The 13,433-nt window shown below is 39.0% G+C and overlaps 1 protein-coding gene across 4 annotated transcripts in view; it reads right to left on the bottom strand.

Moving 5' to 3' along the window:
• Positions 1-13,433, bottom strand: part of SH3KBP1 (SH3 domain containing kinase binding protein 1) — a 234,139-nt gene that overhangs the window by 193,055 nt on the left and 27,651 nt on the right. Inside the window, exon 1 of one of the 4 annotated variants that reach the window (XM_075521469.1) lies at positions 12,290-12,367. The exons of the other annotated variants lie outside the window; for them this stretch is intronic. Coding sequence (XP_075377584.1) covers positions 12,290-12,352 — 63 coding nt within the window. The 5' untranslated portion in view covers positions 12,353-12,367. Of the gene's footprint in view, positions 1-12,289; positions 12,368-13,433 lie in introns of those variants that run through there. 4 annotated transcript variants of the gene reach the window in all.

Here is a 13,433-nt window from a genome sequence, read left to right as displayed (position 1 = left end):
TATGAATGAAAATAACACTTGTTTTTCAGATATCAGGCTGGGTTGCAGCAATGATGGAGAGAGGGGAGAATGCTTTGTACTGTGGAAGCAAATATGACCTAGCATTACTGAATGACATTTGACAGAATAAAACAGGTCTCCCAAAAACAAAACACTGCAAATAAAGTTATCTTTACTTTTGCAATCAGTCATAACACAGGTATGAGAGTATCCATGTGAGGGCAAGGAGAAGAAATGCAGCCATGTAAGACATAACTATTCAAGCAGTTCCAACACTCATTCTTAGACAGTCATGATTACTTAATCATGCCACCTTTCAGATTAAAATGTATTCTTTAGAACATATATACATCCTGTCAGCTATGCTAAAAGAAGTGACCATATATTATCTATATAAGAGCATCCAACCTTCCTGTGGGGAACTATGCTGTCACAGAGTTTTTGGCAAGAACCATAATCTGTCCACACTAACCTTTAACACAAGGCAGTGTGGCAGAATTGATACCTGAGAAGTTACCTTTCCTAAACTCAGGTACAGATGTTATGCTGAAGAACCTCTGAGAACAGTTTCCAACAGGTTAAGCTGGAAACAGCAAAAGGAAGGAAATGGTACAGGCTAGGAGCAGGATGTGAACAAAGTTCTAGAGAAGCTCCCATGTAATCCACCACATAGTTGGCAGGTATTAGAGCACTGCTTCTTCCAACTGTCATGGTTTAACCCCAGCCGGCAATTAAGCACCACACAGCCGCTCACTCACTCCCTGCCAGTGGGACAAGGGAGAGAATTGGAAGGGTAAAAGTGAGAAAACTCGTGGGTTGAGATAAAGACAGTTTAATAGGGAAAGCAAAAGCCGCACACACAAGCAAAGGAAAACAAGGAATTCATTCACTACTTCCCATCAGCAGGCAGGTGTTCAGCCATCTCCAGGAAAGCAGGGCTCCATCACGCGTAATGGTTACTTGGGAAGACAAACGCCATAACTCCAAATGTCCTCCCGTTCCTTCTTCTTCCCCAGCTTTATACTGAGCATGACATCATATGGTATGGAATAGCCCTTTGGTCAGCTGGGGTCAGCTGTCCCAGCTGTGTCCCCTCCCAACTTCTTGTGCACCTGGCAGAGCATGGGGAGCTGAAAAGTCCTTGGTTTAGTATAAGCACTACTTAGCAACAACTAAAACATCCCTGTATTATCAACACTGTTTTCAGCACAAATCCAAAACATAGCCCTTGTACTAGCTACTGTAAAGAAAATTAACTCTATCCCAGCCAAAACCAGCACACCAACACTGTCAGAGATGCCTGAATTTACGTGGTTTGTCCTATGCCTATTTCTGCCATGTCTTTTCCTATTTATTCTGTTTCTTTCCTGAGCAAACTTTTGCTTCCTCAAACTTTGCTTAGCCACACCATCCTCACTACTTGCATGAAAGCAATCTAACACAGTACAAGCTGCACAGCTTTTCTCTCTGCACGTAAGTGCACCCAGCAGAGAGGAGCTGCAAGGCAACACACCACTGAACACAACTTCAGTTTTGTGCTAGCATAGCTATGGTTTCTGCAGTGCACGGAAATGCTTCATTAACATTTTAAACAATGTCATTTGGTGCCCCAGCTACATTTCCTGTGATGGTCTGTATAGTGGAGTTAGCTTACTATGGGTTCATCTTAAAGAAGGTTTTCCAGATACCCTGTAGGTATCCCTTTCACTTAAAAAACACTAAAGAAACTGTTCAATCACTGCTTTCTAGTTGTCTCTAGTTGTCTTAGCTGCTAACAGTTGAATACAAAAATAGAGTTAATGCTAGTGTTTTATGACAAAGCAATAGTTATTTGGATCTTAAATACTGTCCTAGTATCTTGCACAACTTACACATCTGCCATTACTGCAGCCCTTTCACTTGAGAATAAAATCTGGATACAAACTACCCTCTGCTTCTTCCATTCACAGAATTCAAACCTTAAACTTCTCTTCTGTCTTCCACGAGTGCAGAAAATGTATCGGGTAGAGAGGCAGGTGGCTAATAACTATATCTAAGAGCAGCTACATTTAACTAAGGCATAGCTGTAAATTCCTTGGAGAGAAGGAAGAAAAAGATACAAAAGGGGAAGAGAAAAAAGGAAGGGACTATGTTGCAACAATGAGCTATATATGTCAGAAACAACCAAAGTGGAATTTCCTAAAATGGCACCTACTTGTAGACTTCTGCCAGCATAGCTGGCACAGGAAGACTGACAAGTGTGATTTGTAACTGAACCAGCAGAAGCCCCTACCACTGACTTAATTAAACTAGCTAAACTGGTTTAACTGATTGAGCTTTTACTGGTACAGCCTGTTCGCTTGCTGTACCGGGTTTTACTAGATGGCCCTGAAGCAAAGCTTTGCTATATAGGTGCTTCACAGCAGAAACTCTCTGGCAATACATTATACTAACACTCTTATAACCATGAAAGAACAATGGTACAGACAAAGCAAAAGAGATACAAGTTCCTATCACAAGTGAGGCTGTTCATCCATAATGTTTACAAACAATTTGGTTTTGTATTATCTTATGCTATGTATTTTTGCAGCAGATAATATTTACACCATGATATGTCCTCATTGAAAGGCATACACATTCAGAGCAAAAGAAAAAATATTTTAAGTGGCCACTGTTAACATCACAAAAATCTAGGAGCTCTGTTGGTGGCACCAAATGATGTTTACTGGACAATTACTACTACGTTGATGTATTTTTTTTTGCACACCTAGATAAGCACTTGTAATTCATCACTCTGTATTTTCACTGAATCATTACTTGTGACACCTTTTCACAAGCCCTGTTTATGTGCATTTCCCTGAGAGTAGCAGGAATGCAAAAACATACTACTTTGAGGTGAAGTTCAATAAAATGATGGTATCAGTAGCAGCACAGTAGTAATAATGCTGTTTCAAGTTCAGGTCTCCTCCTGCTACTATGCATCGTGCTCCAATGATGCGAGCTTCCCTTTTCTCTCAAGCAGTCTAACCAGCTAATATTAATTGGCCTTAACTAAAAATAATTGCCTGTAGCCAGTATTTATCTTTAATTTTGTTGCTCATTGCCAGATCTGATGAGGGGATACTGAGTCTGGGAGCCTAGTCAATTTTTCCAACAACGCAATCTATTAAGAGATAGTAATTTAGCCTCTCCCTGTAAACCTTGTTTTCGCTTTATGAATGTCTGAAAACATCAGTAGGAAACAAATACATCTGTTAGCACTCATTAGCAAATGCTGGTGGCGTCAGTTGTGAAAATGCAAATCCATTCTCCTTGTCTGTCCCTCCACATACATTCTTCAATGGTGGGAGTTGAGTAGCTCATTTTAGTACAGACAGGCTCAAAGGCATGACCAAGAAAGCCTCCACTATTATAATCAGTCTTCAAATAAAACCCACTCTCTAACACAGCTACAATAAATATTTTCTCTCATTCTTTATAGTGCTCAGTGTCATGGAGCTGCAATTTGACAGCAGAAGGACATGGTACAGAGACTGGAGAGGCAGGTTACCAAAACGTAACTCCAGGCATGAGCAAAGAAGCCCTGAAGGAGTTCTTCAACCCTGTAACTTGTACACCCAGTTTCAGCTTCATGAGAAAATAAAACCCACACAGAAGCTGCTGGGTGGGGGAGTGAGAAGAGAAGGGCAGCTTCTAATGGAAGCACATGAACGTTAAAAAAAAAACTGCTGGGGAGTAGAGTATACCCACTTTAAAGAGACCAAACAAAAATTACCCTTTTCTAAATGTCTCAATACTCACTAAGGAAACAATGAAAAGGTAAAAATCCCAGCACAAAGAAATGGGGTCAATATTACGGAGCATCACTGCAAGTGTCACCGAAGTTTAGAAGGGAGAGCCACACACGACCTACTTGCTTTGAAAAACTCTGTTTCAGATATAGAAGATCAGCATTATTCAATTGCCTAGTGGAGGAAAAAAGGTGGAATTAATGAACAAGACCAGAGAATACATTTCCTTTCTTTCTCTCTATTTTGTAAAATAAAAGTCCCTTTAAAAATATTTTTTGATACCTTAACTTGTATGTTCTGGTTTTAGACCTAGTGTCTATTTCTGCATACCACACACATACATTATGCGTGTCTACTACATGCACATACATGTATTGCTGAAAACATTTTGAAAGGGATTATATTCAAAACAAGAGCTTTTATTTTACAGTTTAATGAGGCATACCTCTCCCTCCATTTACTAAAAATTTTCCTCTGATGTCCACCATACAGTTTGCCAAGATTCTCTAAAAAATTTTCACATTGTCTGAAAGTCTGCAGAAGTTCAAATGACCCACTAAAAACATGTGGGCTGACAACACAGAAATTGCGAAGCTTTCTACACAGGACCGCAGAGCAATTAAGGACTATGAAATGCAGTGCTCAGTCCTGTAAGAATTGGTGCATGTAAGCAGTTGTATCCTCCTAGACACTCCATCAACTTCAGTGAACTACTTGTATAGGGAATTTATTTCTGTACAATAGTTTTTAAAGGATCTGCCCTCAGCTGTTCACTTAAGGAGGTTTCAAAGCAGATATGATCTTTCCTTCTGCAGGGAAAAATACTGGCGATATCTCAGTGCAAGCTAACACAAATCCTAACTCCTTCCAGGACTTTAGTTTAGCTTTAGCATTCTGTACATTTACAAAACATCAGTAACAAACCAGTTTTTGGTTTTGAATTAACAGTCATTATTTGTGACAATCTGTTCATGAGAACTGGTCAACTCAAATTCACAACCATAGGCCTTCAGGTGCTTTCAGTTTGAAAGTACAGATCCCACAGAGTCAAAGAAAGGTAGATAGAGAAAAGTACACCACAGAGCATTATGAATCGACTGAAGGTTGCAAATTGAAGCAGCTGTGTGGGAACAGAGGAAAACAACTGAGCATATGCCCTTTTGTACATGCGCAACAGAACATTTCAGGTAGTTTCACTTGTAAGTACTTTTTTCCATGAAACAAATTGTACAGAAAATATTCAACTAAATTTTAGAAGTAGACTCCTCTAAAACAAAAGTGAAGCATTAAAAAATTTGCTGAAAGCTACATTGAGACACGTATGCAGCTTTTTGGTGGGTGAATTTTAGATATTTTTTATTCAAGATAGTTAACATAGTAGTTCTGAATTACAGGCATTTTTCCATCTATATTTCTCTAATTCAACCCAGGAAGGAGAACAACTCAGGTCATCTTAGAAGGACTTTTAAAGGAGGAACAGGTTACATTTTGTCTTCGTGCTTGATAGTACAATAAAATTGAGACATAGGACACTAAGGAAGGATAAAGAAAACACTAAGATTTGCATCTTACCTTCTTCTGCCTATAGTTATTAGGCATTCATTGGGCCAGTGATTTGGGACCAGCTACCGACAGTGTATAAACCATGTCTCTAAAGTGCCATGGCCACGTAATGCAGACAACATGACAGCAACACGCAGTAAGATGGGCAGTCTGCTCACATGCTGGCAGGGTCCTGGGGGCAGCATGATAAGGACACTTGGGATGAGGGAACAAAAACCAAAAAAACCCTTCAAGCAACCAAAATGATGATAAACACAGGTGGCAAAAGGAAAGCTGGATGACATGATGCTCTTGGCTCCAAGTAGGAAGAGAATATTTTTCAGCCAAAAGGATAAAAAGGAGTTTCATTTGCTTTGCGCTATCAATTAATAAGTAAATAGTGACAGATAAATCAGACTGCCTAAACTCACCTAAGCATGTCTAAAAGGGAAACCAAGACTTAGCTAAGCTGGTTATCATGAACCAGCCAAAATAATGGCAATAACTTGTAACCGTAAGCAATCATTAAAGTTATGAAAGAAGTTTCTGTTTTAGAGATGGTTTCTGTTGAAAGGGTGTTTTTAATCAGGGTTTTTGATAATACTGGCCTATAGCCTCTGGGAAGGTGAATGCAAGTTCTCTGGAAGAACGAGTACTAAATTAATCTTTCAAGGGATGCAGTGAGTCCCCATGCAGCGGGAAATGGAGAAATCAAGGTTTTGTGAAGCAGCAGATATGTACACTCAATACCTTGCACAGTCTTGAATGACTTGTGATGCATTTATTTCTCTCAATAGTCCCAGTTAAAAAAAAAAAAAAAAAAATCAATCAATAAAAGCAGAAGCTATTACCACCTTCTGTAAAGATGACAGGTTTGCCTTGTTCCTTCTCCCTGGGTGGGAGGTACCAATTTTTTTTTTTTTTTAACATATGCTCTACTCGTTTCGTCCTTCCCATCCCTCACCACCTCCCATCACAACCACTGGCACTAAGTATCCATCACTGAAGAAGTAGTCTGAAGTCAGAGTGAGTAAATAACTCATCCTATTACATGATGGTAGTTTACGTGCACCTTTGTCTTTTCCAAGGGTAACTGAATGACTACAGTGTCTATATATAAACAATAATATATTTCATATGGCTGTAACAGAGCCAAAAAAAGAGGATTAAGAGACTCACATACACTTGTTTCTTTCCAACTCTGAAGAGAACAACATGTGCTGATCATAAACCTAAACTGCTCTAATGTACTCTGTCATATTATGATGTTATTAACAGTGCCAGTGAAATTCTACTAGAGTAAATAATTAGGTGACGGCAGGAAATGGGAGACCCTTTAAGGACTCGGTCTCCACCATCAGCTTCCCAAATACTTTCCAAAAGATTCTAGGAGGGGATTGCAGCACTTACAGACGCCGAATATAAAGATACCTAATTAGTCAAATACTACTTCCAATAGCAAATAATGCAAAAAATTTGCCATTCCCGTTGATATGCAGTTTATAAAAGCATGAAAGCTGTTATATCAAAGCTGCTAAATGGTCTACACATGATACTTCAGAAAACAACAGCACTTCAGTACATAGAAGTAAAAACCCAAAACAATAAGGAACCCCCCCCCCCCCCCCCCCAAAAATCAGCACCACTAAACACACCACACCACACCCCCCCCATATGCACATATACTAACTGTTAATAAATTACAGTGTTTGATCAGGACAGGAATATTCAGAAGTAAACAGTATCATTAAGTCATGACAGCAGCAGTTAGAACAGCTAGTCTTATAAACCCCAATTGCTTTCTTTTTCCCACATGTCCCTCTTGCTCTCATCTTCATTCTTACTGTTAATGTTACTTAACATTTAAGTAATATAAACTGAAAGACAATCAGTAGATGTAGTCTGGATACAGGTTGGATTGTTCTAATGGAGTAAATGGAATATTTGGCAGACTAAGCCTAAATGCAAGCACAACCCTTCACGATTATGGTTATTAAATGCTATAGTTACAGCACAGGCATCCAGAATACTGTTTCTCTTATACCCTTTTTTGCAAACAAACATTAAAAATATCAAAATCAGATAATGTTTCCTAAAGTTGAGAGAATCCATCTCAGGGCTATGGAATTAAATTGCAAGAAAGGTGGAAATATCAACAAGTATTCTCACACTAGCTTCAAACAGCAGTGGGACTGAACTGCAATTCAGTTTCTAGGAGCTTGTGTTTTTTGTTATTGTGTTTTAAGAATTCTAACGAGGTTTTTGGTCCTGTCAGGAAAAATCAGATACACAGCTGTACTCTCTGTAAATCCCAAACTGTAGAAGTACATTTTGCAATACATTTGTATGCAAATGCTGCTAAGCACCTCTACAGATTTTACCTACAGAGAAGAGTTTCTCACAGCAGCCTGCTCCAACAGTAAAACAGTTGCCAGAACAAGCGTAAAAAAGAATCAGACCAAAATACATGGATTACTAACATACCCACCCCACACATAAACAAGCTACAGAGAAAATAAAAACATCCTGAGCTTGGAAAGTTGCCAGAAAAAAAAAAAAAAAAAAAAGAAATTGACTTCAGGGAAGAGAAAGTATAAGGTCAGGACACCTCTTTGCCTCCCAGCCTTTTAGGACTAGGTTGGAGAAATGCCATCAGCCATCTAATCCTGCCAATTCTCTAAATCCTTATGGAAACTACTTTAAGACCCTATTGCCAAAACCACATTGACTTCCCTGTGTAACACACAGTTCCAAATAATAATATATAAATAAGTTCTGAGGAAATTGAAGCTGCTTTAAAGAATTATGATATTACAGCTCCAAAGAATTTACATCTTTGAAAATATAACTTCTAGATAGCACATTTGGTCCTTGTTTCAATCTCTGATTAGGTTCTCCTCCTCCTCATGGCTTGGCGCCTCAGGAAGGGGGGGGGGGGGAAAGTGTTTAGTTTCCTTTAGGCATAAAATTATGTATTTTTTTTTAATTTACAATTTAAACCACAGCATATTTTAAACAGAAATACTCTACAAAGGTTTTCTTAAGAATACAAAAGACAGACCTGAGCAAAAAGAGGAAATAATCAAGTCGTCTTAGTATATCAATTTATACTACCTACACTGAACTCTATCAGTGAAGCAATATTATGCATATTTAAATAAGAATATTTCTTTTTATTTTTTTTAAACATCAGCAATTACAATGCATATTAAAGAATGAAAAGCAATACATTTTGTTTTCAAACTTAAATTTTCACCAGTTCTATCAATATATAATTACAATTAAACCACTGCCTTTTCAGAAGGTTACCTTTTACTAATAACTTGTTGCAATATAAAGTACTAGTCACTAAAAGCTAGTAAAAACCTTAACACTGAAGCTTCACACGTTACCATGTGTCCACTGCATAACTGCTGCACGCATTTCAAACCCTCTTACTTTTGCATAGTTCTTATGGGGGTTCCCACAAAACATCCAACAGCTGACAGCCCCAAACAGCAACCCTGCTTTCCTCTCTGTTCTCCCCTCCCAGTAATCCCCCCCTCAAAGCCTGGCACCGAAACATATCCAACAAACTGATCACCACAGGACAGCCAACACCACACTTGCCCCCATGACACACATACAGGATCCATTCTGCTGACTGCAATGAGCACGGCACCCTTCCCATTCAGCCGAGAATATCACCAGTTCCCTGCGACAGGGAATGGGAAAGAGCCTCTGTCGCTGCCAGGGAGTCTCACATCACTTCTAGGCCAAACACCCAGGGCAGCTGCCTCACTGGGAGCTCACCCACCTCCTCTGAAGCCAGACGAACAGGTTGAGGCGTGACAGTATTTGTAATCATGCCCTGGGCATCCAGGACGGCCCAGAGTGCTGCTGCTGTTCTGTGCTGAATTCGCTTTGAAGAGTGAACACTGCCAAGTCAGAGACTATTGACTGGTACAAGACCATCTTGGTGGATCTGTGTCTTTGGGGGGGAGATGGGCTGGGAGAGGAAGAAAGACTGCATTTTACTAGTTTTGCTTTCACCTTTGTAAGACTAATAACAGCAGCAATAATAAACAATAACACATCAGTGATGCTATGTTTCTCCCCACAAAATCTTCATTGCTGTTGACAGAAACAAAAGCTCAAAGAAACAACATTTTCACATGATGGAACCTATCTGAAAGTTTCTTCCACCAATTATATTCCCTTGTATTTCACCATAAGGATAACAACTTTAATGGTCATACCCAGAACCTGGAATAAGAAACTAGTACTCCTGGCTCTCATTCCCAAGATGACATAAGAGTCAGAATGCCACAATCTAAAACATTGCCCAAGAACAAATACATAGATAGTTTTCTAGTCAGATTTCCAATAAAAAAGCTAAGTAATTGAATTGCAAATTCCTGCCAAGTATGTAAAAAACCCACATAATAATTCACTGACCCATAAAGCAAGTTATCTTTTCAGGTACAGACAGAAATAACAACTCTTTCCCTAGTCTGCATATAATCTCAGTGCCTCGGCAGATGACACAACTTTGAGAAGTGGCTACTTAGGCAAAGCTGACCCAGACGTGGCTTAATTAATAGTATTCAGGGTATTTAGGAGAGCAGTGAAGGTGATATGAACCTACAAGTCCTGAAGTAAAGGCGGGCACAGCGGTAGCAGAGAGCGCAGTGGCAAAGCAGGAGGGAAAGACAACAGGAGTTGGTTGGTTCTCCGACCTCACGGGTACCAAGCAGCAGCTGGAGGGCCGGGCAAGCAGAAAGCACTGCAGGAACCAAAATGTTCTGGGACATGGGGAATATTTTCTTTTCCCTCCCAGGAGCCAAACTACGGCTGTAAAGGGCCCCTGCATGTGCACAGGCCCAGTCTTATGACAGGTTTTAGGAAAGCACTAATAGGAATGGGTAGGGGTGTGTGGGGTGCATAGCAAGCACAAGGGTCTCAGCTTCATTCACGATTCTCTGCAGCCTCTGACTGGTTGTGAAGATTAAAACCAACCAAACAAAACATATAGAGAAGAAAATTAAATGACAAGCAACAGATAAGGATCTCCACCGTGTACCTATGATTCAGCATGAACATTCACCCTGACATCCTACAACTAATTTGCACTATTTAAAAAGACTGTATTCTGCTTGTGTAACAAGAAATCCAAGTTGCTGTTCTGACCTGAGGCAGCAGTACAGTTACACAAACACCCTGTCCCGTTTCATTGATTCTAAAACCCAAACTGCACACTACAATTTCAAAAATAACTACCACCACACTTCTTGCTAACTTTAAAATAAATGTACCTCCCCAATTCTGCTAGCAATATTGGCAAGTCCTCTGGAGTACAGTCAAGCCTGAAGGTTGTCACATGCAGCACATTCAGTTTACCAGTATAATGCTACCCAAGCCACATAGAATTGGGTCTGTAAATTAAAACCAGCAAGCATGGCTCTGCACCACAGTTTCCTGCTTTCTACATCTTCATCTGCTATCAGCAAAATCTAACTGTCTCAGATGCTCTCACACTCACAAACACAATTTTACACTGCGGAGCATGGTTAGACAAGGAATTTGTTAAAATAAGACCAGGAAAAAAAAAAAAAGCCTCCTGTCTTTCTCCTAATGGCATTTTAAAAAAAAACCCTAATATACTACACATGATCCACATTTTCTTTATTTTCTGGTTATAAAAGTAAGGGTTTTGGATTTCAAATTGAAGTTTTCAAGCTAGAAAGATACCGAAGACCAACTTTATACCATGCAAATGAACTACACTGCAATCACGCTTGCTACCTCCTCTTTTTCAACTGTGTAACTGAGGAGTAAAACAGACAACCAGAACCAGTACGTAATTCTCCACTCATACTTCTATTTCTCTCCCTGAAAAATTGAAAGAAAACAGAAAAGATGACAACAAGATACACATTTCATACATTCCTTACAATAAATTCAGCATCACTGTCTCTAACAAAAGTAGATATCTATAAAGGCTGACAGAGGTTAACTTAGATCTTAAAAGAGGGACCAAAGAATTTTCTCATATTTAAACAAACTTCTTCCACAAAATCTTCCAAGTGAAAATAGCTGCAGACTAGTAGGCAGTGAAAATGGAAAGAGAAAAGAAGTTTCAAATACCTTTTCTGTTACACCTTGCATATTGAATTGCAGAGCATAAGAAGGGTATGAATCTGTGTTTTTTCGTGTCTGTATGTATAAAAATATATACAATTCAGAGCAGTTGTTTTGCAGATTCAAGAACAGGAAGCACCTCTGATATAACTTCACAGTGAAAGTCCCCTGAAAAAAATAACTGTACATGTACTGCATACATATCATTGCTACCTCCCCTTTCCTCTTTCTCACATCTGTCTTCAGACAACTCCTCTTCAATGCTCTCCTAATTTGCATTTATTCTGTGAAATTTAAAACCACTTTTGCTACAGGCAAATCCAAATTTTTTCCACATCTCAACCTAGTGCTCCCTTGAAAAATATTTTTTTTAATTTTCTTAAGTAACACTTTGTATTAATGTCTTTTCATAAACATTCCAACATATTGCATTTCCCTAATTTTTCTATTTCTGATTTGTACATCTTTTCTTCCAAACTTCCCTTCAGACTGCTCTTCCAGAATCTATGCACACATGCTAACCAAGACCACTCAGGGCCCTTTACTGTGTTAATTCAGTGGTTTCAATTCAGCCCAAACATTCAATTTTTGCAACAGTTTCTCTGGAATGTCATCATGAATTTATTGACAAGAAAATCAAATCAAATAGGAAGGAAAAGCTATTTTCCATAAGAAATTATTCCCTCTTGAAGGTAGAATGCAAAGTACCTCAAGAATGTCATTAGTGATTTTTACCTCTGAATAACTTTCTCAAGTAACTACTCTTACAACCAATTCTGATAAGCAATGGGAATTTGGAGTTGCATTCAGCTCCACCACTCATCTGTAGCAAACTTTTTTGCCTGCCTCTTAATTACCTTGCTGACACAACAGAACAGCAATGGGGCATGAATTGATTGCTGGTGAGCTTGACTCTGCATGCACTTGTTAAAAAATTTTCCATAACCGAAAGAGAAAGTTTACAATTACTTATAATCTTAGTGGACAGAATGATTACGCTTAACAAGCTTTCTAATGGGACTGCTGTTATGTTTGACTATAGGCCTCCAGATACAAGGAGATTTACACAGTAAAAACTGAAGAAAAATAAAGGTTTTCACTCAAGATATTCACAAACTAACTATACTTTTAGGAAGTTTGTATCTTCCATTCCACATTACCTAATTTAGAGAGGGAATGCTCAACTATGAAGAACATATTTGACTTTGTGTTCAAGCTGAGAATGAGGAATAATTTAATGTGGTTTTTAGTTCTTCAGAAAACAGCCCTGGATGCTGATTTAAAAAAAAGGGGGGGGGGGGGGGGGGGGCAAAGAGCAGGTAGTGATATTTTATGAGAACACAAAATCCAAAACATTTATTGTTGTTTTAGAGCTTTCCATTGAGAAAAAGCTATTTATTTTTCAATTATGTGGCAGGATGCCACAGTTTGAAGTCATTTTGGAAAGAAGAGGCCTTAAAAATTAGCTACTAAGGGGGAGAACTTGCAAACTTTCATACTTAGATTATGATATGTTCATAACAAATTCATAGGCTGCATTTATTTAGGACACTAAATCCAACACCTCCTAAAATCAGCAGCAGATTTCAAGTATCGGCCAAGAGAAAGCTTAGAGGAAGTCTGCTTTTGTCCCACAGAACCTCACAGTTCATCAGAGTTCAAGCAGAAAAATATTATCAATACACAATGAGTCCCAAAACAGTTTCCTCCTCCTACCCCGAAGTGTGGATTTTCAGAGGTTAACAAGAAACAGGGTATCCATTTTCCTCCTCCACTTCCTTTCATCTCCTTGAGGCTGTTACTTGCTCCTAATCATTGCCACCTGACAGACACAGAGTTGTTCTTTCTTCTCGGCAATGACAACAAGGATTAGGATGCGTATGTTTGTCTCCTCAGGAACACCTGAGGCTCCCATGTCCGCTACAGGCTCGATAAGTTTCCCACCAAATCAATTCCCCAAATTACCTCAACATATGCAGTGTTACTGAAGCAAAATGAAAT

The sequence above is a fragment of the Mycteria americana genome, chromosome 1 (genome assembly GCF_035582795.1).
Source record: "Mycteria americana isolate JAX WOST 10 ecotype Jacksonville Zoo and Gardens chromosome 1, USCA_MyAme_1.0, whole genome shotgun sequence".
Classification (NCBI taxonomy): domain Eukaryota; kingdom Metazoa; phylum Chordata; class Aves; order Ciconiiformes; family Ciconiidae; genus Mycteria; species Mycteria americana.
The sequence above is the reverse complement of the archived record's forward strand: the minus strand, read 5'-3'. Positions and strand labels throughout refer to the sequence as shown.